The sequence below is a fragment of the Colias eurytheme genome, chromosome 2, assembly GCF_061535395.1.
Source record: "Colias eurytheme isolate Ceu_HAF_F1 chromosome 2, ilColEury1 Martin Lab GWU primary, whole genome shotgun sequence".
NCBI lineage: Eukaryota > Metazoa > Arthropoda > Insecta > Lepidoptera > Pieridae > Colias > Colias eurytheme.
Window position 1 is genome coordinate 10,653,646 of NC_142981.1, and position 27,002 is coordinate 10,680,647.

At 33.7% G+C, this 27,002-nt stretch overlaps 1 protein-coding gene across 1 annotated transcript in view; it reads left to right on the forward strand.

Annotated features, from left to right (window-relative positions):
* LOC149910661 (uncharacterized) overlaps positions 1-27,002 on the forward strand; it is a 113,751-nt gene that overhangs the window by 77,748 nt on the left and 9,001 nt on the right. The window contains exon 7 of the mRNA XM_090116005.1: positions 20,802-20,900. Coding sequence (XP_089972131.1) covers positions 20,802-20,900 — 99 coding nt within the window. The remainder of the gene's footprint in view (positions 1-20,801; positions 20,901-27,002) is intronic.

Genomic DNA, 27,002 nt, shown 5'->3' on the forward strand with positions numbered 1-27,002 from the left:
ACGCTGTTTAAAATCAGGGTTTATTTTCACACCAGAGCGTGTGGCAACCCTAGAATAGTGGGACGTCTTTTAATTACATCGTAATTATGAGTCGTGTGTAGTCGTGAGGGGAATGATTAAAGGCTTTTTCTGGAATGATTAAAGGCTTAAAAACTTCACTTTGTCATGTCGAATGTGTGAAGGTGTAATTGTCGCCGAGTTGCAATGCCGTCTAGTTGGCAGAATAGATTTTAGAAAATAATTTGAGTCTGTATTTTCAAAATAATGATGGAAATGGAATGGGAAATTCAGTCAATGACATGATTCAGTAAAAATTACAAATCATTTCGAAAAAAAAGGTTTAATAAAATATAACGGCTAACTTCTAAATGGAGTTTTAGTTTTAAATACAACAGACATACATTTGAATAAAAATACAGCTAATTCTGATCATTGAAAAAATATAACGAATGTCCATATTTAAAACACTCTCTACTCGATTACCTATGATCATTTTAATAGAAGATAAATCCTATACGTAATTATCTGAAAATAATCCATACTTCATATTATAAATGCGAAAGTAACTCTGTCTGTCTGTCTGTTACTCAATCACGCCTTAACTACTGAACCAATTTGCATGAAATTTGGTATAGAGATATTTTGAAACCCGAGAAAGGACATAGGATAGGTTTTATCCCGGAAATCCCACGGGAACGGGAACTATGCGGGTTTTTCTTTGACTGCGCGGGCGATGCCGTGGGTGGAAAGCTAGTTCATTTATATACTGGCTAGATGTTGTTACTGAAATTATATCATCGTGTAATTATTTACGAAGTTTCACAGTTTGTGAACAACGATTATATACCGACGCGTTGGTTAATCTATATAGCTTAGTGTCTACAAGAATATAAGGTATGTGCTGTAGGATTTATCAAGTTGTTTCATAAATGTGTTTATATTGTTTATACCAATATCATTATGAAATTAAATTCGTATCTACCAGAGAAGAGGAAAATACAAATAACATAATTGAAATTTTATATTAAGGATATTAATTAAGCAATTATTACTAATTGATGATATTTAAAATGTACTCTGATATTATGAATTGTTTCCGACAAAATGTTAAAGGCTATTAACTCGATTTCACAAAATATCCGCTATTTCCATTCAAACAGACGAATCGTGTAATAATTTATGAGTAAGTTTGATAGTCGATTTTAATATATATATTTTTTTTCATAAGAAAAATACTTTTTTTGTTACTATAATAGAAATAATTTGGAAAATCCAAAAGTGCACGCCTCATAATTTTTTTTAATAAATATTTAGTAATTATTATTTTTGTTTATTTAATAACAATTAAACCACATCGAATCAGACCCTGAAAAATGAAAGGGTTCTATTCCTGAGCATACTCAAGCGTAAGAGAAAAAAAAAGACTCGATTAGTAAAGTATTTCGGTCGCTATCGTGTTAACAAGAAAAAGGATCCGCACATACAGACACACGGACGTCCAAGACAGAACTTTTTTAAACTGTTTTTTAACTAGTTTAAATAACAAAAATGACATCAAAAATATCATGAACGTTAAAAATAGTGTTTTTTCTTAATATGTGTGTGTATGTATTATCTTACAAGTGCAATGTATGATACATAAAGACATTTTAAGTTTGAAAAATCAGATGTTTTGCGCGAAGTGACAGTAGTACCCACCTCAACGCTTCGCTTATGAGGCGTGCAAAATATCATGATATGAGGATTGAGGGCTACTGTCGAGATCAGCTTTATCATATAAATTCAAAAATTTAATTATTTGATGAGAATCATTTCCTTTGTATTTATTTCTATAGAGCATTTTTATGAAACCTTTTTCTACTCTACTGCGTTCTGATAAAAATACAATCCGAGAAGGGTTATGTGTGTATGTATGTTTTTTGGTGCTCTTTAGCGTAAATGGCTTGGTGAGTTTTAGCTTGAAATATGCTGTTAGATTAATTTTCATTATGAGATACTGGGTAGATCAATGAACAATGAAAATTAAAATGGCCGACATGTGTGTGTGTGTAAAATTAATAATACAATATTTTCAATCTATAAAGTGACTTATTAAAATAAAAGATTCTCAAAGGTGATTCAAATATAAAATACTACTTTCTGCCCGCGGCTTCACCCGCGTTTTCAAAGAAAAACCCGAGTAGTTCCCGTTCCCGTGGAATTTCCGGGATAAAACTTATCCTATGTGTTAATCCAAGTTACCTTCTATATATGTGCATCCATCCTCACAAACTTTCGCATTTATAATATTATTATATAGTAGGATAGGATAGGAAGTAGGAAGTATAGTAGTAGGTAGAAAGGATTTTTCATTGTCCGATTTTTGTAGGTTTTTGCTTTTTCAATAATAATTGGTTACTTAAGCATGGCACATGTGAACTTTGTGCTAGTTTTTAAGTTCGAAGGCATGATAAGTGTTTTGACATGTTCCGTATTGGGTCAGCTCTCAGGCACGTTTGTTGGCAAGTGACATTATTGGTATAGTGGATAGTGTCCTAGCTTGTGGTAGGTGCGGGTTCAATCTGTAGTATTCAAGATTTTGAAATACATAGATATTTTTTTTATTTATTTATTTACCTCCAAACAATTTACATCAAACATGAAATCTATTTCAGTAAGATATAGGTACATAGCAAATATTACAAATAAACATAAGGTACTTCTCTCCGTGCTAGTCGCTGACGCCACTGTGTTACAGCAGGGAAGTTTATTTTATTTTTACACGCTTTATATTAGCTTCACCTGTATGTTTGTAACCGACTTCTTTGGGCGCGATTTTGACCCACTTTAAACGGCCAGATTTCGTTCAAACTTTGTGGATTTATTTAGGACCGATGACAATACCCTAATTTGATAAAATAAATAATAGTTAAAAAATAAATAAAAAACACGAGTTTAATAGAAAACCGAACTAAAAGTGTGTTTTTTAATTTTTTTTAAACTATTATTATTATTTATTCATTTTTTGCAAAGTTTACACTACGGTTTCAAAATATAAAACTTATGAGGCTTAAACATAATTAGGTTTTAGATTTTGGTGAGGTGATAACCATTATCCACAAGCTGCAGATTATGATAACATTGTAAATTGTAATTCATCTGACTGATACGCTTTCACAGCTAAAACATAGCACCGATTTGGATAACATTAGGAATGAAAACTAGCCATTGTCAAATATAGCATTTTTTTTAAAATCAAACGATACACGTGGCTTTGTCCTCGGGAGAAACCACGGGATCGAGCCAGTTATTCATATGGCGAATATACTCAGTACAGTATTATGAATGTTTCTGTTTAGTTCCACAATAGTTGTTGATTAGTTTGCAACTAGATTGGGCTCCGTGAAATACGTGGGTGTTTTAATTTCTCTCAATTTTCACCAATTAAATTAAATAGCATTCTAATATCAATACAGATTGAAAAAGCAATAATTCTATAATCCTTAATGAGAAATATCATTACGGACGAATGATAATTAAATTTATTGGAATCGGAATTTGGGGTGGAGACGTAATGAAATTTCTAATCCATGAAATTGATTTTAAATTTTTGATGAATTTTTATCCGATTACGGCGAAGAGATAATAATATGACTGTGACGATTACGTAGAAATATAATAGAGATAATACGACAGTGGAATAATTTTTTATTTTGATTTGTAGTAAAATAATCGAGATACCAATTTGGACGATAATTTTGTAAATTTTCTTTATCTTAAATTAATCTTGTACTATGAAATTCTATATTGAATTCAATTATTTCATATCTCTGTAGAATTTTCTATTATTCTCTGGAGATTTTGAATTGTTTATTTTGGACTCGTATTAATTGGACTTAATCAAAACTCCTAAAGGTGATTCTTCCAGTAACAATAATAGATAATAATTAAATATTATATGAGCAGCAATTAAATATTATATGAGCAGTGGTTGGTGGCTCAGTGGTGAGACCTCGGACTTCGAATCGATAAGTCCGGGGTTCGAGACCGGGCGAGCGCGCAGGAAATAAAAATTTCTTTATCTAAGAATGACATTACAACTTATTTATTTACATGTAAAGCAAGCTTACTGTTAACTACATACAATATGAAGAATCAACGCTGCGAATGACATTCTGTTTTTAGTACCCTTTGCTTTTTAATGGCGTGCAATTAGACCTAGCACAATGTCTCAATAGAATAGGGCTGACACGAATAATAAATGTTACACTATTGATATAAATTGCCGAAAAACTCGATTATAGTTCTTCATTTGGTACAGTTTTCATTAACGTTACTTATTCAGGCATGAGACAAGTAAAACTAACAAACTATACATTTCTTGTAAAATGAAGGAATATCCTTCTTTTATATTAATCTAATTATAATACAATAGTTTTCCGTCCGCGTCCGCTTCGCCTAAAACTTTATAAATTAAATAGTAAAGCCTTTCTGGACAACCACTTTATCTATTTAAGAAAACTACATCAAAATCCGTTGTGAAGTTTTAAAGAGATATATACAGACAGATATACAGACAGACAGCGAGAAACCGTACACTCTTTAAACTACCCTTATTAAACTTTACTACCTTACCTTAGTATTGCTAGAAGTTGAGACGCTGTTTAAAATCAGGGTTTATTTTCACACCAGAGCGTGTAGCAACCCTAGAATAGTGGGACGTCTTTTAATTACATCGTAATTATGAGTCGTGTGTAGTCGTGAGGGGAACTTTCTGGAATGATTAAAGGCTTAAAAACTTCACTTTGTCATGTCGAATGTGTGAAGGTGTAATTGTCGCCGAGTTGCAATGCCGTCTAGTTGGCAGAATAGATTTTAGAAAATAATTTGAGTCTGTATTTTCAAAATAATGATGGAAATGGAATGGGGAAAATAACGAGTCAATGACATGATTCAGTAAAAATTACAAATCATTTCGAAGAATGAAGAGAATAAAACGAAATGAATAAAATATAACAGCTAACTCTAAATGGAAGAGACTTTTAGTTTCAAACCTGACATACATTTTTATAAAAATACAGCTAAAGATAATAATTTAAAACGAATAATGAATGTTAAAATACTCTATAATCGTCTATTTATGATCAATTTAACACAAGATTATACGTAATTATCTGAAAATAATTCAGTTATATATTTGCTAGTTGTTGTTACTGAAAATGTATATGCGTGTAATTTTCGTAAATATACGAAGTTACACAGTTTGTGAACAACGATTATATACGCGTTGGTTTATTTAATAACCTGAAGATAGGAAGGATCCGAAATACTAGACTAGATACTAGAATATAAGCTATGTGCTGTACGATTTATCAAGTTGTTTCATAAATGTGTTTATATTGTTTATTTATTTATTTATTTTATTTTTTATTTTTTACATACATAGATTCCTTACAGCTATTTGTATTACAATATTTATAATTAACTTTAACAAAACAATACGCCAATAAAAAGGAATACCAATAATAAGACAATTAATACCAATATCATTATGAAATTAAATGCGTACCAGAGAAGAGGAAAACAAATAACATAATTGAAATTTTATATTAAGGATATTAATTAAGCAATTATTACAAATTGATGATATTTAAAATGTACTCTGATATTATGAATTGTTTCCGACAAAATGTTAAAGGCTATTAACTCGATTTCACAAAATAGCTGTTATTTCCATTCAAACAGACGAATCATGTAATAATTTATGAGTAAGTTTGATAGTCGATTTTAATACGATTATTATGGTCGAAAACTACATTTGATTCTTTGTTACAATTATGGAAGTACCTCCTGAGGAATGAGGGCTACTGTCGAGATCAGATTTATATAAATTTAAAAATTTAATTATTTGATGAGAATCATTTCCTTTGTATTTATTTCTAAAGAGCATCTTTATGAAACCTTTTTCTACTCGACTGCGTTCTGATAAAAATACAATCCGAGAAGGGTTATGTGTGAGTATTAAATATGTTTTATATGTTTTACAATGCTTCGTAGCGAAACAGCTTGATGGTTTTTAGCTTGAAATATGCTGTTAGATTTTAATTATGAGAGTAATACTGACTAGATTAAAAGAATAAGAAACTATGAAAACCTGCGTTTACTAATATTTTTTCCTTATTATTTTTTCCTTCAAACTTATCGCTTGAGGTATCTTAATTAAGGATTTTAAAAGGTGAAAAAAAAATTCCGCCCGTCACATTTTTGTTGATTTTACTTTTTCAAAAAAAAATTTGTTATTTAAGTATGGCACATGTGAACTGTGTGCTAGTTTTTAAGTTCGAAGGCATGATAAGTGTTTTGACATTCCGTATTAGGTCAGCTCTCAGGCACGTTTGTTGGCAAGTGACGTTATTGGTAGAGTGGTTATTGTCCTAGCTTGTGGTAGGTGCGGGCTCAATCTGTAGTATTCAAGATTTTGAAATACATAGATATTTTTTTATTTATTTATTTACCTCCAAACAATTTACATCAAACATGAAATCTATTTCAGTAAGATATAAGTACATAGCAAATATTACAAATAAACATAAGGTACTTCTCTCCGTGCTAGTCGCTGACGCCACTGTGTTACAGCAGGGAAGTTTATTTTATTTTTATTTATTCACTAGCTTCCGCCCGCGACTCCGTCCGCGCGGATGTCGGTCTTCGCGTGGATGGTTTATTTCTCCATTTTGAGTAACTCTGACAATAACATCTTATAAATATCTATTGGACCCAAATACGGCTATGCCTATAATAATACCCAACGTGTGTTCGCGGTTCTACAGAACAACGTCTATGGATAAAACTGAAAAATTAAGATTGTTTTTTTTCTACGTATTTTTCCAGGATAAAAAGTATCCTATTTTACGCCCAGGATAATAAGGTATAATTATACCAAGTTTCATCGAAATCGAACCGTTAGTTTTCACGTGATGTCTTCACATACAGACAGACAGACAGACAGATAGATAGACAGACAGACAGACAGACAGACAAAAATTTTTTTAATCACATATTTGGGTTTGGTATCGATCCAGTAACACCCCCTGCTATTTATTTTTTCAATATTTTCAATGTACAGAATTGACCCTTCTACAGATTTATTATATGTAGGGTCAACCGGGGCAAATGCAACTATGGGGCTATGGCAACTAGTTATCATAACTATTTTATTAGAGTTGTTGTAATAAATCGCCACCTATGATTCAATAACTCAACGACTAATAAATCTTACAAGTAATAGATGGTGCCCCTACGATGAAAACTATTTGATTGATAGGCCATTGTGTCAAACCGCTATTTTGAAGTTGGTGTGCGTAAAAACAGGTGTCGAGTTTTGCAGACAAAAAAATTGTTTAGGAGTGATTTTTTGCAGGTGTTTTTGATTGGACACGATTATCACAAGCCGTTAAGCATATTTCATTTATATTTTTAGTGCGTTAGTTGACTCTATTTTGTGTTATTGATGCAGTTACAATTGCCTCATGAAAATTTCACTGTGGGGTTATTGCAACTGTGAGGTTAGTTACAATAGCCCCTTATATTTTTGTATGAAACTAAAAACACTAGTGATGTGACAGTGTCGATATTATTACTATGTATCCTTCTTGGTAGTCAAAATATATTTTCTTTATGATTAATTAAAGAAGAACCATCAATTATTTCTTCGATATTATACCCAGAGACGGGTTCATAAGTAAAATTCAAATTAGATAAAGCGTGGTTAAAGAATATAAGTAACTAAAAACGATAAGTAGGATAGTTCTGTGATTGTTCAAGTAATTTTTAGTAAACGGTTGATTAACTAATAAACGTATTTTGTTTGGTTTACGTTTTTAACAATATTTAACACAAAGAATATTATTTGTTCTGACTAAAAACTAAAATTGACTTAGTAGGTAGTACACTGTTATTTTTTTTTGTTGCGATTTAAAGTGGTAAATCAAAGTAGGTACATGAGTTTTTCCTCTAAATAATGAGGCGCCATCTACGATCGCAACGTTATTGTATAGATAACGTTATTGTATATATATATACATATATAGAATAATAAAAATATATCGATGAATAAGTTTTTTGCATTCCCCACACTAATTCTCTAACAAATAGTCGCATTTGCCCCACAATCAGAAAAATAAGATTTTTCCTGAAAACTCGTTCTTGCTACACGGTAATCCAGTTCAAAATCCTATGAATAACATGAAATCTCATAAATATATTCTATATTCGTTGTTTTATATGAAATAGAAGAAGAGCTATGGCAGTTAGTTGCATTTACCCCCGACTAGGGGTTAATGTAACTTTTTCTACCAATTTTAGGAAATATTCTCACTACCAGTTATTTATAAGACTACTGTATTGCTTGATTGGTTGAAAATAATCTTGAATAAATACAAAAATCACTAAATGGGTCAAATAAATGACCAAATATAAAAGGAGATAACTGCAACCGATCAAACTTGAAACTTGTTATTTTTTAGTTGCATTTGCCCCGGTTGACCCTATAGATTTTTTGCAAAGTTTACACTACGGTTTCAAAATATAAAACTTATGAGGCTAAACATAATTATAGTCCGTTTTCTTATGGGAAAAGGTATACATTTTTGAGTAAAGCAATGCCATTTGGTACGAATGTTGTACTCGTCCACCTAAGCCCAAATCGCCTGGTAGCCAGTGTCTACTGCAGAAGGGAGGGAGGGGGGGTTATAGAACAGAGCGCCCGGCGCTCGGAAAAAAAATTCTGGCGGATTCATTTGGCCCTTTGAGTCGAGTTTGGTGTCGTTATCAGGTAACTAGATGATGCCCGATTCATTCCCCATACCAGTTTTTTAGGGTTCCGTAGCAAAATATGTCACAATCTTTAAAATAATAAACTTTTGGCAGTGGCAAAATCCAAACAAACCAGTATATTTTTATATTTTTGTATGAAACTTGGATTATAAAAAAATACTGTCTGAAAGGCCATTTCATGCAGATTATAAAAACATTAACATGTTACATATATCTTACCATTTTCAATGTGAAATAAATTATAGAAAGTACAGGAACGTTCGTCAGCGCAGCGTAGGGGACGGCTAATAGACCCGAAAAATAAGCAATAACATGAAACAAAAACCAGTCAAGTGCGAGTCTGACTCGCACATCGAGTGTTTCGTACTTATTTGTCCTATACCATGTTATCTTGTCTGGTAGGACCTGGTTAACTGATACACACACACTTTCGTCTTTATAATATTAGTGTGATTTTTAATCATCTTTAAATTATAATTAATGAAGTCAGGTAACATTGTTAAAAATAAAGATATATAATAATAGAACGTTTTTGTATTAATAATAATGACAACCACCACCACAATTACATAATTCGGTACATTTGAGCTGGCGTATAAAACACTTCAATCTGGAATTGCAAGATTTCACGCACCGACATCTTATCAATTCAAAGCTTCTCTTTTCTTTTTATTTCAGATGGGCAAGGAATATTTTGATTTTTTTAGGTCCCTAAATACATATATACAGCCTGTAAAACTGCCCTTAAGGTGTGTTGTTTAAGGGCAGCTTCTGTGGGAGGCAAATTTTCGATTTGCCTGTCCGTTTTTGGTAAAAATTTGTTTGCGACCCTCATTTACTGTCACAGCGGGGTACAATGTGAAAAACAAACATGTACTTATAATAATTATAAAAAAAATATAAGTTTTGGATACGAGTATCCTTAAAATATCGTGTTATTGATTACCTATCATGCATTGTAATCACAAACTTTTCAATTTCAGTGTCTGCATATTTGCCACTGTAAAGTGCTTCAAATCCTCGTGTGACATTCGGATATGCCTTCTATACCTTAAATGCAGGTGTACCTATAGTTCTTTTAGACCTTCTAGCTTTGGAACTCACGATATAGTAGTAGTAGCCAAAATAATGTTAAGAACAGTCGACAGATACGGCTAGTACAGAATATCATGTATTCCAAGCTAGAAGGTCTAAAAGAACTATAGGTACACCTGCATTTGAGGTATGGAAGGCATATCCGAATGTCACACGAGGATTTGAAGCACTTTACAGTGGCAAATATGCAGACAGTGAAATTGAAAAGTTTGTTATTACAATGCATGATAGGTAAGGACGGTCACGATATTTTAAGGGTACTCTTATCCAGAACTTATATTTTTTTTATAATTATTATAAGTACATGTTTGTTTTTCACATTGTACCCCGCTGTGACAGTAAATGAGGGTCGCAAACAAATTTTTAACAAAAACGGACAGGCAAATCGAAAATTTGCCTCCCACAGAAGCTGCCCTTAAACAACACACCTTAAGGGCAGTTTTACAGGCTGTATATATGTATTTAGGGACCTAAAAAAATCAAAATATTCCTTGCCCATCTGAAATAAAAAGAAAAGAGAAGCTTTGAATTGATAAGATGTCGGTGCGTGAAATCTTGTAATTCCAGATTGAAGTGTTTTATACGCCAGCTCAAATGTACCGAATTATGTAATTGTGGTGGTGGTTGTCATTATTATTAATACAAAAACGTTCTATTATTATATATCTTTATTCTTAACAATGATACCTGACTTCATTTATAATTTAAAGATGGTTAAAAATCACACTAATATTATAAAGAAGAAAGTGTGTGTGTGTCAGTTAACCAGGTCCTACCAGACAAGATAACATGGTATAGGACAAATAAGTACGAAACACTCGATGTGCGAGTCAGACTCGCACTTGACTGGTTTTTGTTTCATGTTATTGCTTATTTTTCGGGTCTATTAGCCGTCCCCTACGCTGCGCTGACGAACGTTCCTGTACTTTCTATAATTTATTTCACATTGAAAATGGTAAGATATATGTAACATGTTAATGTTTTTATAATCTGCATGAAATGGCCTTTCAGACAGTATTTTTTTATAATCCAAGTTTCATACAAAAATATAAAAATATACTGGTTTGTTTGGATTTTGCCACTGCCAAAAGTTTATTATTTTAAAGATTGTGACATATTTTGCTACGGAACCCTAAAAAACTGGTATGGGGAATGAATCGGGCATCATCTAGTTACCTGATAACGACACCAAACTCGACTCAAAGGGCCAAATGAATCCGCTAGAATTTTTTTTCCAAGCGCCGGGCGCTCTGTTCTATAACCCCCCCTCCCTCCTTTCTGCCGGGGAGTAGACACTGGCTACCAGGCGATTTTGGCTTAGGAGGACGAGTACAACATTCGAACCAAATTTCATTGCTTTACTCAAAAATGTATACCTTTCCATACAAGCATGCCCATAAGAAAACGGACTATTAGGTAACTTTAGATTTTGGTGAGCTGATTACCATTATCGACGAGCTGATTACGATAACATTGTAAATGTTTACATTCATCTGACTGATACGCTATCACGTCTAAAACATAGCACCGATTTGGATAACATTAGGAATGAAAACTAGCCATTGTCAAATATAGCATTTTTTTTTAAATCAAACGATACACGTGGCTTTGTCCGCGGGAGAAGCCACGGGATGGAGCCAGTTATTCATATGGCGAATATACTCAGTACAGTATTATGAATGTTTCTCAGTTTAGTTTAGTTCCACAATAGTTGTTGATTAGTTTGCAACTAATTTGGGTTCCATGAAATGCGTGGGTGTTTTAATTTCTCTCAATTTACACCAATTAAATTAAATAGCATTCTAATATCAATACAGATTGAAAAAGCAATAATTCTATAATCCTTAATGAGAAATATCATTACGGACGAATGATAATTAAATCTATTGGATTCGGAATTTGGGGTGGAGACGTAATGAAATTTCTAATCCATGAAATTGATTTAAAATTTTTGATGAATTTTTATCCGATTACGTAGAAATATAATAGAGATAATACGACAGTGGAATAATTTTTTATCTTAATTTGTAGTAAAATAATTGAGATAGCAATTTGGACGATTTGTAAATTTTCTTTATCTTAAATTAATCGTGTACTATGAAATTCTATATTGAATTCAATTATTTCATATCTCTGTAGAATTTTCTATTATTCTCTGGAGATTTTGAATTGTTTATTTCGGACTCATATTAATTGGACTTAATCAAAACTCCTTAAGGTAGCTTCCAGTAACAATAATAGATAATAATTAAATATTATATGAGCAGTGGTGGCTCAGTGGTGAGACCTCGGACTTCGAATCGATAAGTCCGGGGTTTGAGACCGGGCGAGCGCGCAGGAAATAAATTGATTTTTCAATTTATCTGCGCATGTTGTAACATCACCATTGCTCAAACGGAGAAGGAAAACATCGTGAAGAAACCGACATGTCGAAGAATCAAAAGTTCGACGACATGACGTGTCATCCGCCAACCCGCACTTGACCAGCGTGGTGGACTATGGCCTGTACTCTCATAGGAGGCCCGTGTCCCAGCAGTGGGAACGTATATGGGCTGATGATGATGATGATAATAAAATATTATGTTAGATATTTTATTTGTTCTGCTACTGTTAATGTTTTTATCAATATTAGATAATGCTTTATGGCTGAATAAAGTTATTCTTTCTTTAAACATAAATAAATACAAAAGCTCGATGTAGGATTAATTGATACATCATTTGTAGATATTATATTATATTGATATGATATACTCAATAATGAGTACGATTATAATATTATTATGCTCGAGTTAATTAGCGTCAGTGAAATGAGCTTATAGGATCGTCAGTTAATCATTTTCATATTTAATTGATAAGTCAGCAGTACCGGATTATACAAAATATCTACTTAATCATTCGACAGTTATTCGCAAAATTTGCATAAATTTCATTTTGTTCCTAGTAATTATGCTTTCTTGTTATCTCGATTAACTTAGATGAATGCGTTTAAAAAAAATATCTGCATATTATATTAAATCATCTCTTTATGTATGTTTCAACATAGTAAATCTTGTACAGAGCACACACACAGTAACCTTACTTGACCCTCATTCAAGGAATGGGGTTGACAGATTTCCGTAATAATACTTATTTAGCCTAACAGTTTTTGTGTTACCAATGCAACTGATAGATATTGAGATTTATCTTCACTTTCTGAAAGAGAACCCTTACCCTGAAAGAAAATCTATCCATAGCCCATAGTACAAAACCATTCAAGTGGGGAAAAGATATCCAACTAAATACGAAAATTTGTGAGGATGTATGTATGTTTGTTAATCTTTTACGAAAAAATATCTAGTAGGGTAGATGATAATAACACCTGAGCTATAGAAATAGCTACTTGATTTTATACGCGGGTTAAACATCGGTTGAAACCGCGCGGCATAGCCAGTAATCTTATAAATATATTCATGGTTGGCAACCCTAAACTAGCACGTAAGTCAATAAAGTAAGATTCACTTGTTAAGAACTATTGTTGTAAACTTGCGATCTAATTAACCAAGGGACGCAGTTAATACATAAAGGGTCGAGAATGTTCTAGAAGCATATACAAAGATGGCCGCTCAGCTTGTATTTTGTGTCTATTAATGACATCGCTTCCTTCTTTAAATTGAACTTGTCAATTTTGTTTACGTTATTAATGGCTATGTTCAGAATTTTAATGAGATTTTTAAATGTTTTCGTAAATTAAAGATTTCTATTCACATAAATCATTTAAGATATATCCAGTAACGATTTCAAGTTTCTAGTTCTTCCTCTTACTCATGTTTTTTCAAAATTGGTTTCACATAAAGTGTTACATTTCACGAGAAATTGGAAATGTATCAAGATTGCAAATGAAATGGCTAAGTACTATTTATATTTCTAGCTTGAAAGCGTTGAAAAAGAAACACGATGAAGGAAATAAATCTAGATGGATTTGAAATGAAGATTTGATTTGAGCTCTCGTCGGATTTGCTGCAATTTTTCATTTAATGTTTATTTTTTTCGTATTAGGTAGGATCGAGGTTTACCTTAGAATGTCTGGTTAGGATTATTAGCTGCTCACTTTTAACTTGTGTTTTTGAGCACTCTATTTTTTATAAAAGTTCGGTCTTTATGTTTTGAAGAAACATTTGGTTTTTTTCCTAAAAATATGTTATCAATTCTCCTTATCTGGAATTTCTTTATTCAATTTTTCCTTAACCTTGTCCATGTTTCAACGAATTTCTTACAATATTCGAAATATCTCTTCTCAATAGATAACATCAGTTATGAATGGACTCAAGTAGGCAACATTAAGATAGCAAAAATATAGATCCTATAAAGTGCGGGTAAAATATCACCAGTTTACGATCCTGGCTTGACAAGCCAGAGGTTAGTTATGGGTCCCCGGGGCTCACAATGTTCCAAGGAGACCCAAGGTCGATGCTGTTTTCATGTTAATTATAAGTTTGATTAACTTCTTGATGTGCTGTGATTAGTTTTCCAATGTCGTTGTGTGTTTATCTTCAGGCAAAATATATAATACATTAACAGAAACAGATTTAAATGTATTGGTATCTAATTGGTAACGGCAGTTTAATTATGTAGTTCTTTATCAAATTCATAAGGGAATCCTCGGTTATGGATATCTTTATCAGAAAAGAAAGTTGTTTGAAGCTTATGAAGTTTATTAATTGTTATAAACGTGCTTGATACGGATGCTGATCCTATTGATATTAAGTTGGTAAAAGCCAAATATTTTAAAAATAGTTTGGAAAATCCAAAAGTGCACGCCTCATAATTTTTTTTTAATAATTATTTATTAATTATTATTTTTTTTGTTTATTTAATAACAATTAAACCACATCGAATCAGACCCTGAAAAATGAAAGGGTTCTATTCCTGAGCATACTCAAGCGTAAGAGAAAAAAAAAGACTCGATTAGTAAAGTATTTCGGTCGCTATCGTGTTAACAAGAAAATCCTCCGCACATACAGACACACGGACGTCCAAGACAGAACTTTTTTAAACTGTTTTTTAACTAGTTTAAATAACAAAAATGACATCAAAAATATCATGAATGTTAAAAATAGTGTTTTTTCTTAATATGTGTGTGTATGTATTATCTTACAAGTGCAATGTATGATACATAAAGACATTTTAAGTTTGAAAAATCAGATGTTTTGCGCGAAGTGACAGTAGTACCCATAGACCGGGAGATACTGACACAAAATTTCGAGTCATTTGTAACAGGATGGCGGTTCTACAGGGGTCTTAGTACGCAATGACAAAAAGAAAAACGATGGTGTGAACACTGGTACCGGCGGCTTAGTCGCGTGGGCGTTAGTCGAACTCGTCGTAAAAATAGCGAAACTCAAACGATTTGTAACACAAAAATTTTAGAATTTACCGATAGCCCATAAAAAAGAAGTAGGCGGTAGTGTCATGCCATACTTTTCCGGTGTGACTTACAGCCCGCCATACCGACGCAAATGTGTTGATTTAAAAAAAACCAATTCAACCATTTGTACCAGGCTAACTTTTGCACAGGTAACCATCGTCGTGTAGCCATTTACGAAAATCACCATACCATACTTTTCGGACGATTCCAAATGGTCGCCATACCGCCGAAAATCTGCAAAAATTTTTTTTTTCGCCAAACTTTTTGTACCAGTATTGCATTTGGATTTTTGGAGAGTATTTGATAAAATGTGACCATTATTATATTTGCCATACATCTAGTAGGGGGAAAAAGTGCTGCCATACTTCATAAATAAATTTATTATTAATTTATAGAAGTGAAGATTTCTACCACCTAGATCTTTGAAATTTTGTATTTATATTTGTTGAACCTCAAACTTATAGGAAAGATTAATGCCATACTGTTACAAATCGTTCAAAATACGAATAAAATCATACAATAAAAAAAAATCTTATACACATTCGCCACCTCCCACAAGTATGGCATTACCACACTTCTATTTATAATCATTCAGGAGTTGTTGAAAAAAAAATTTAGGGTGTTACAAATGGTTCGGCGAAAAAAAAAATTTGCAGATTTTCGGCGGTATGGCGACCATTTGCAATCGTCCGAAAAGTATGGCATGGCGATTTTCGTAAATGGCTGCACGACGATGGTTACCTGTGCAAAAGTTAGCCTGGTACAAATGGTTGAATTGTTTTTTTTAAATCAACACATTCGCGTCGGTATGGCGGGCTGTAAGTCACACCGGAAAAGTATGGCATGACACTACCGCCTACTTCTTTTTTATGGGCTATCGGTAAATTCTAAAATTTTTGTGTTACAAATCGTTTGACTTCGCTATTTTTCCGACGAGTTCGACTAACGCCCACGCGACTAAGCCGCCGGTACCAGCGTTCACACCATCGTTTTTCTTTTTGTCATTGCGTACTAAGACCCCTGTAGAACCGCCATCCTGTTACAAATGACTCGAAATTTTGTGTCAGTATCTCCCGGTCTACCACCTCAACGCTTCGCTTATGAGGCGTGCAAAAATAGTCAATAGACGTATGGTTTTTCTTCTTGTTATCATCATCATTTTTTCTTACAGTTTCAGATATTTAAAATTATATTATGTCATCTCAACTTACAACTGAGAATAATACACAAAGAGCGAAAGACGAACAACATCCCATTAAAATTAATCCAATAAGACTACGGAAACGAATTGATAATAATCATCGTACAATGCAATATTTATTAACAATTTATATTATAATAACAGAACGGTATTTCCCCCGGGCTACCCGTAAAATTGTTTCAGAGGTAAACCACGGCAGTGGTCCCTCGAGTGCCAAAATACAAAATGATATTGTCCAAAGTTACTTTTAGTACTCCCCAATGTGTTTTAACTGAGGTATTGATCTTAGGGTCTTATTGGCCGTTGATACCTGTAATGGCTGATGGTAATATATTCAGTGTTTTGGAGCAAATTGCTCATAATTTTATTTATTGTCTTTCGTTCACGATTCTACGTCTCTTATACGGTATACCTTGATAGCTACAAAAATTGTTGATAACAAATTGCTTAAAATTAAAAGGTTGTTTCTTCTTTTTTTCATTAGGATTCTGAGTCTATAATACCTTTATAGCTACAAAAGTCGTTGATGGATTGACTTAATTTATTTACACGATTTTGCATTTATATAAAAGAGAATTTTTACGTAATTTTTTACCCAGACGCTCTGGTGGGAGTGAAACTCCAAGAGTTTGGCTTTGTAATTAATATCAGATTGAGTAACCGTGTAATATGGACGGATTTTGCCTGTTAAAAAGTTGTAACGTATTTTGAAATCATGAATTGAGACATTAAAGACTTTTTAACGGATTTTAAACGGATGTTATAAAGTCTTTAATTTCTAAATGTATATAATACTCGCGTAAAATCAAACACTAGAAAATATCGTGAATTGAATCATTAATTTTTCTAATGAATTTGGGCGACATTGTAATTTCTACATTACAAACACATTCTTATGATTCTAGCAATCAGATTGGTTCCCTTCGACTTTAATAATTAAATCTTAAATTTAGGCAGTCTCCGAATCTTTACTTTGCGAATTTAGATATCAATTATAGAAATACTAGCGGTCCGCCCCGGCTTCGCCCGTGGTACCTAGGTTTAAACTATCCTATCTCTCAAGTTGGATCGAACTGCACATGGTGTGCGAATTTTATTATAATCGGTTAAGTGGTTTAGGAGTCCATTGAGGACAAACATTGTGACACGAGATTTATATATATTAAGATATCAGTTTCATTATCAATAGACGAACAGACAAATAATTATTATTCAGAGCTACCCAATACTTTATCAATAAATTCAAAACATAATATGCCATGATTCCAAATTAGTACCAACATCATCAATACACATAGAAACGTAATTTATAATACTGTGTAAGTGCAAAGGTATTCGAAGGCGAAAAGACTATAGCAAACACTTTCACAAAGAACAGGAACTCCAAATGACTTTAAGGGGATTACTATGGTCAAAACCGGAAAACACCTTATACATATTGAATTTTGTTGAGGAAACTGTTGGTACGATTGTCTTAAAAAAAATATATGTGATACTCAAGGATATAATTAACAAAGTGTATTGTTTACTTTTCAGTTTAGAACGGCCTAAACATAAAAAAAATACATACAAATCAACCCCTTTTTGAACATAAAACGCATTTTGTTAGGAAAACGGCTACATATTTATACATGAAATTTATACCAAAAAATATGTTATGATATTTGTTACAATTTGTATTGATTGTTTTTTCAATTTTCATTATTATCGTTAAATTATCAAGAAAAAAACTCGAATTTATAATAAAACCCACATAAAACCTCACCTCTATTGCATATTTTCGACGAAATTTGACGGTGTCAGTTCGACTCGGACGGGGGACTGTACGTGCGGTTTTTTTTGCAAAATAACGCTAAAATTCACCGAATTGAATGTTTTGTTAAATTAAACCAGATTGTAATAGGTATTTACATGAGCAGTTCATGAAATGAAAGCTAAAAATAGGTATGTAAAGATATAACAATCTGTTTGTAAATTAGTTTTGTTTTTGAAAGGCGTCATTGAATAATATCCAGTGTTGATAATTTTTGACAGTAAAATATTAGCAGAAAACACATACCTATAAAACAGTAACCAGACTTTCCCTGTGCCTTGAATATTTTTTAAAAAAGATTAATTGCTGTTCTATCGTATATTTTAAGGGTCCAAAACAATCCAAAGCCGGGAGATACTGACACAAAATTTTGGGTCATTTGTAACCGGATGGCGGTTCTACAGTGGTCTTAGTACGCAATGACAAAAAGTAAAATCATGGTCAGAACAGTGGTACCGGCATACTAGTCGCGTGGGCGTTAGTCGAACTCGTCGGATAAATTACGGAAGGCAAACGATTTGTAACACAAAAATTTTAGGATTTACCGATAGCCCATAAATAAGAAGTAGGCGGTAGTGTCATGCCATACTTTTCCGGTGTAATTTACAGCCCACAATACCGACGTGAATGCGTTGATTTAACAAGTCAATAACTGCGTTAAAAACAACCGACTTCAAACTTGCACTTGCAACATTTACAAATACAGACAAAAATGCTCATAAAATAAAAACTACTGGTCCTATCCGAATAAAATTTTTATGGGACCAATTCGACACCATCCCGCATCGAACAAAAAAAGAATCACGTAAATCGGTTCAGAAACCACGGAGTAATCGGTGTACATACATAAAAAAAAAAAAAAAAAAAAACATACCGGCCGAATTGATAACCTCCTCCTTTTTTTTGAAGTCGGTTAAAAAAAAATTCAACCATTTGTACCAGGCTAATTTTTGCACAGGTAATCATCGACCAGTAGCCATGTACGAAAATCGCCATGCCATACTTTTCAGACAGTTCCAAATGGTCGCCATACCGCCGAAAATCAGCAATTTTTTTTATATTGTATAAAATCATTTAATTTTATATTATTGTATAAAATCGTAGGAAAGTCAAAACTGACATAAATGTATAAGTAGCAACATTTTTAGCCGACGCCATTATAGGACGAAATTCTCAATTCAACTGAATTTTTTGTTGGTTCCGATACCTCCGCACTTTTAACTGGGTGAACCGATGATTTCTTCTACACTAATATTATAAAGAGGAAAACTTTGTTTGTTTGTTTGTTTGATTGTAATGAATAGGCTCATAAACGAATGCACCGATTTTAAAAATTCCGTTCACCATTCAAAAGCTACATTATCCACGAGTAATATAGGATAGGTTTTATCCCGGAAATTCCACGGGAATGGGAACTATGCGAGTTTTTATAGATACCGACACAACTAACACTGTATTCTTTGTACGGAAGGTATGACCCATATCAGTCATAGTCATAGGCTCTGGTAACTTCAGTCGCAGGAAAATCACTCATTTTGTAATGTGTTCAAAGATAAACAGTAGAAAAAAAAACTCAGTTTAAAACACGTTATAATATTTTTGATTTGAAGCTGCTATATAGTCGATAAATAGGCACCTAACTCTTAAAGGGGTATAATATTTTAATGTTTAAAAATCGAAACACATTTTATTTCTCGTCATCATTTCAAAGACGTAAGGGATTTAAAAAATTAACCCCGAACTAACTACAAAATACATAACAAGTCGAAAAAAACGTGATTTCTTGTCCGTTCCCCTATTTTTTTCGGTGTGTGTAGGTTGCATGCATATATTCCTACTAGGTATGAAGAGATATACAGAGAACGCTAAATACATTTGCCTGGTCACCATTACCATTCGATACACCGTGACATGGTAGAGGCCGTTCTATAGAATTACGTCAAATAATGTACTCCATCTTTTATATCTCTGTAGGTGAGATGTTCTCCACCCTAGCCATCATCAGGTCACCAGAATATAGTAGAGTCCGTGTTGAATAAAATTAATTTCTAAATCGGTGTTTTCTTAACTGTTCCCCACTCTAGAACTTATTTACTTGCTTAGTCATTTTAAGGTCTCCAGAATGGGTCATGTAGTAGAGACTTTGCTTATAACGGTTAATGTTGAAAGATGAGTCTTCCTACATTACATTAACAACATACATAGTACACAATATTTACTATTCATAAATGTAATATGTTACTGCCTCTCAGAGAAAACATAAATTAGGTAGAAACCACTAACACATTACGATACAATACGATACAGTATTATACAATTCCATAATCTTTGGTCACTTTTACTTCAACAACGATGTATATTTATAGAGGGCGGTTAAAAAAACAAATTCAAATGTAGTGACAGAATCATTAAGGTCGTTGAACCGTGTAATTGCCTTAAAGCTGTATATAAATTGATTGCATCAATTGTTGCAGAAGAGACGACACCCAGCGTAGTCGTCGCGAACAATTCTTCACAGGAAGCCGTCGATAAAGATACAAAGCTGCCGCACAACGAGGGAAACATGATAGTCGGTGAGTCAATGCCCTTATTGCGTGATTATATTTCATTGTCCAATTTGTTACTACAAAATAAACATATACTGTTATGACTGAGACTTAACTCGCGCGTACAGAGATGTAAATACAAAAATTGGTCCAAATAAATTATAGCTTAGCTTGTCGAGGAGCAATAGCTCTATAGCAAAAAAAGTTTTCATAAAACTCCGTTCAGTAGTTCTTGCGTGAAAGTTGGACAATAGACAGACAAAAATTTATTTATTTTCAATTTGTGTTACTTAGGTACACTAAAGACGACGAGGACCTCTACCATACCATATACTATCTTAATCTTAATACTATTATAAAGGCGAAAGTTTGTAAGGATATATGGATGTATGGATGTATGGATGTTTGTTACTCTTTCACGTAAAAACTACTGAACCGATTACAATGAAATTTAGCACACATATAGATGGTAACTAGGATTAACACATAGGATAGTTTTTATCCCGGAAATCCCACGGAAACGGGAACTATGCGGGTTTTCCTTTGCAAACGCGGGCGAAGCCGCGGGCGGAAATCTAGTACCATATATTTTTCTCAGTTTTTATTCAACGTACAGGATTGAACTCTCCTATTGTTTTATTATATGTATATGTTTTGTATGAGTAAACCCCTGTACAGACGGTCGATGCTTGTAAGTATAACCCCTGTTTACACGATCAAAGTGTCGGTAGACGGGTATCATGTTATACAGGAGAGATTTTAAACGCATTGGCTGGTTCTAAGGCAATCCTATTTGCTGGATATATGATACCGATTGGACAAAGTGACTGGTGTGAAAGGAATAGGGATTTTAAAAATAAGATGTTATATTATAAGGATTCAGAAATCATCCATGTTAAGCTATGTGTAATATAATTGGCAATTTAAAAAATGCATGGGATGATATAATTGATGACCTTATTGCTAAGAATCCATTTAATATATTTTTGATCTGAACTAAAATACTATTAGTACAATGGTTGATAACGTTTTTCGATGAAGTACTTCATTCCAACCGTTAAATATGAGAGTTAATCAAATGAATAGGAATGGAGAGCTATTGCGCCTGAGATTGAATTTCAAAAAAATCACGCTAGAGCATTTAATAGAGCAATCGAGCTAAAACTCGAATTAAAAAAAAAGAACGAAACAATCTTATACGAGAATTGGTATTTTCCTCCAACGTCCATAAATCCTCTACAAGAAATAATAGCTGTAACGATCCACTTTAAAACTATTTGACGACAAGTTAGAGCTATTTTATACCCAACCGAACACGGTGGATCCACTTAACCATTTTATAGACAATTTACAATTTGAGTCGTAGCATTTAACCGCTTAAGCGGCGATTAACTTTTCCCTTTCTGATATTTGTGCGGTATTTATATTAAATAGCGGGGATTTCAATTTTCAATACAATTGTTTCGATGTTTCTGAGAAACAAACTGTATTTAACTGGCTCATAAGCAATTTGAAAGTTGGCGTGTTATAAATTTGTAACTAACAAATTTGAACAGAACTGTTGAAAGGATTACAGCTTAATTTAGTTTTTAGTTGAAAAATCACATCAACATCATTTTCGGGAAAGTAACTTTCTAATTTTGTGGTAAATTTTACTCTATAATTTATTTCTGGCATATTGAGCGAACAAGGATTAAGGATTCTATAATTTATTTCTGACATATTGTGCGAACAATTATACACTCGGCGTCACAAAAATCGCACCTCTATAAGAATTTCCTTCAAAGTAATTTTAACCCTATTAATAAATGGTAGATATATGACTATAAGGTATCATTGGAAAGGCAATTTATTTAAATTTCAGAATAAATCAATAGATTTGGTTTTTAGTTTATCAGGGAATAAAAAAAGCAAGCTAATACAAATGATTAAAAAGTTGAATTTTATTTTATCAGCAAAAATTACAACAAAGTCCTTATAAACAACTTAAAACCTAATGTTACCCCCCCTAGCCCTGATGACTGCTTCCATGCGTTCTGTCATGGACCTAATTAATGTGACAACAGTCTCTTGAGGAATGTTGTCCCATTCTGCAACGACGGCATCTTGGAGGTCTTGGAGAGTGGTAGGGGCAGGATCACGTACCCGTACTCGCCGTTTTAATTCATCCCAAAGGTGCTCAATAGGGTTCAGGTCTGGACTTCGCGCCGGCCAGCGCATAACAGGAATCCCAACTTCTTGCAGGTAGTCTCTTACAATTAAAGCGGTGTTACAGCGGGCGTTATCGTGCATTAACGTGATTCCACTGCCAACAAAACCCGCATAAGGGACAACCTGCTCCTCTAAGATCTCTGTTATGTACCGAGGAGCAGTCAGCGACCCTTGCCCGCGAGCACTTTCAGTCCGAGAAACACACACAAGGTTCGTTTTGCCGTCGATTGACATGCCGCCCCAGAACATGCACGAGCCACCCCTGTATTCCACTGTCTCTTGAATACAGGCTTGTGCAAATCGTTCCCCTTGCCTCCTGTACACTCTTCGACGCCTGTCGTTGCAGAAAAGACACACTCTCCTCCATCCGAGAAGAGCACAGCCCTCCATTGGTCTATTGTCCAATCCACATGGTCACGGGCAAATTGCAACCGGTCTCTCCTATGCTGTGCAGTCAATTTTGGCCCTGTAGCAGCCCTGTGAGCTTCAATTTTCTTCTCCCGCATTCTTCTTCTAATCGTGGAGACGCTTACAGACGTTCTGCGAGCTGATCGCAGTTGTTGTTGCAGCTCAAAAGCATTGGAGAACCGATTACGTAAAGACGTCGAAACAATGAAGCGATCGTCTCTTTCGGATGTGCACCGTTGTCTTCCAGATCCACGTCTTCGGATATAGCCACCAGTCTCTTGGAAGCGTTGGAACACTCGTCGAACGGAAAAACGACTCAAGTTCAGTTGCCGAGCAACATCACATTGGCGCATCCCTGATTGTAGTAGTGCAATGACTTGAGCGGCTTCATCTGCAGTGGTATCCATCTTCTGGGGTATTTTTTTTACTGTAGCTGTTCACGTGTGTTCACTTCAAAGGTTGAATAGCGAATGACCCGCATTTAACCCGGGTTGCCCGTTTTATACCCTTGTAAGGAGGTGCAATTAGTGGCCGTTGTAATGCGTATTTTGACAACATTTTTTTTAACGTTACGTGCTAATGAGATCTGTTGTGTTTAGGAATTCTATCTGTTGTTAATTTAAAGGTCGTTAAACATACTTTCAATTGATACCAATATTAATTGGGTTTAATGTATTCGTTGCTGGCGGGACATGCTTGAAACTTATTTTCGAAGAGGTGCGATTTTTGTGACGCCGAGTTTATTATAGATAGGTTAGTTTTGCATTAAATGTTTCGTACGTAGTCAACAAAAATCTTTTGAGTACCATTTGCTCCATATGCTTATAATATAAGAGCCCACGACGGCCAGACTTTCCTTTCTTTCGGAAAGTTGAAAGTTTCTCTGTATATGTCTCCGATACAGATAAGAACGACTAGCGATTATCAAGTCTGGGTTGTGGTTACTTTGGCAGGAAACAGGTAGTGAAGGTGTATAAAATAGTACCTAACTTTCATTATAGTTTAAAAGCTAAATTTTATATATGTTACTTGGGGACCTATAAAAAGATATTACCTTAAGAGCCAGACAGTTTTCATGGTTCTTACATCTAGCCAGACACATTTAAAAAATAACTAACATTTATCATCAAATTCACATAACTACCTAAAAGCGTAACAAATATGAAATAACCCACTAAAAACATTAGTTAACTATAATTATTAAAAAAATAAAAGTATAATATATAAGAAATAAAGTTATTACTTATCTTTTACGGGGGCTTATGTTGATGGAATTTCACGTATCTCGATGACACAATAAAAAAGTCATCGGGATACGTGTAATTCCATCAACATAAGTCTAAGTAAAAGATAAGTAATAACTTTATTTCTTATATATTATACTTTTATTTTTTTAATAATTATAGTTAACTAATGTTTTTAGTGAGTTATTTCATATTTGTTACGCTTTTAGGTAGTTATGTGAATTTGATGATATGTTAGTTATTTTTTAAATGTGTCTGGCTAGATGTAAGAACCATGAAAACTGTCTGGCTCTTAAGGTAATATCTTTTTATAGGTCCCCAAGTAACATATATAAAATTTAGCTTTTAAACTATAATGAAAGTTAGGTACTATTTTATACAACTTTACTACCTGTTTCCTGCCAAAGTAACCACAACCCAAACTTGATAGTCGCTGGTCGTTCTTATCTGTATAGGAGACATATACAGAGAAACTTTCAACTTTCCGAAAGAAAGGAAAGTCTGGCCGTCGTGGGCTCTTGATCTATTAGTCTAGACACCATTTCAATTCGAACACAATTAACATAATATTGACTGACGCTCCTCCGAAATTCTGTATAGAAATGACGACTAGGCCCAACCACGGGTTGCAATTAGGGAGTTATGCAAATCTAACTGCACCAGACCGCTGAACTAAAGTTGGTAACTTTGGTAACAATTGTCAATGCTCTCAGTGTGATGGACGTTCCAGAGTATCTTATTCAAGAATTGTTCTAGAATGTTCTATTGCATATTTAAACAAGTTTGTAACGTGAGAATGTATCTGATTATGGAGTGTGTTAATTGCAGAAGACATTAGTTTCATAATTTATGTCAATGGTTTCTTAAAGGTGAGGTTATCTTTAATACTTTAGATAAATTAAAAGAACAACTGAAATACTGATTATACATTACCCCACGTTTAATGAGGTTTCTAATATTAGTGTTTACTAACCGCGAACTTTATTATTAGGTACGTTTATTAGTTTCTCTGGTTTCCAGAACTTCTCCGTACCACTACTCACAATCTATACTAATATTATAAAGAGGAAAAGTTTGTAAGTATGTATGTATGTATGTATGTATGTATGTATGGTTTTCACGCAAAAAGTACTGGGCCGATTTCAAAAATTCTTTCACCATTAGAAAGCTGTATCTTTACTGAGCAACATAGGCTATATTGCATTTTCAAAAAAATTAGAGATCCTTACCAAAAATGCAATAATGTAACCCAAGGTGTAAAAAAATCCTCAATAAAACTTCTGTCATCGCGTGCGCTGCGGAATCTATTGAAGCTAGAACAAAAAAATGTTCTACGGTATTATAGAATGGATCAATATCTACAAGAAAGGCCGCGATACCATATGTCCATCTTCAGTAGTTATGTTACTACAACAACTTTTTTACGTTTTCAAAGTAAATAGAAGTGCCGACAGTAATCAAATCATGTTATCCATACACATATATTAATCCTTATCCCATTAAATGATGTTTTTTTATAGACTGTTTCAATACCAGCAACATACTTTTTAAATGAAAAAAATTGGATATTCCATTCAAAAGATATAACGAATTTTTAAAAGTGTCAATCTACAGAAAATAGTAGGTATACTGTTCGAGCAGGCCGTAGTGCGGGGGTCACGGGGGAATTCTACCAATATGCGTCTTGACGGAACACAGTGGGGTTTTGGTTGGTAGGAATCCGACATAACCCACGGCCCCTCCCCCGGAGGCCGTGGGTATCTATGATTTTCATGTGATTAAAAATTAAACCTATAGTCCGACCTATAGTAGACTTTTCACTGTAACGATATCGCTATCTATGCGGGTGAAACCGCTGGGCATTGCTAGTAATTAATATAAATTCCTCTATCGGTTTTCACTTCAACAGTTGCATCTCAAACAGTAATATCGTGATAGTTATCAGTCTGTAGAACTTCATCGATTGAGATACGGCTTCTGAACTTTGACCTCCCCTTCTGCGAACTGTTGGTAACTTGTTGCTATGTTTTCTATGACAAATGTATAGTGGAGTGGAGTTTGTCTCGATCGATATTTCGAGAACTTTCGAGAAACTGTAGAACACTATAATAGGGTGTAAGTTCTTCTTCTTCTTTTTTGTCTATGGCCTTCCCAATAGGGTGTAAGTTGAACTGTATAGTAGATAATATTGTGAAGATTATCGTTATTTTTGGTGTGAGGATCGTGGCGCCTTTTTATTCCTAAAAAGATTTGATATCTTTACTTT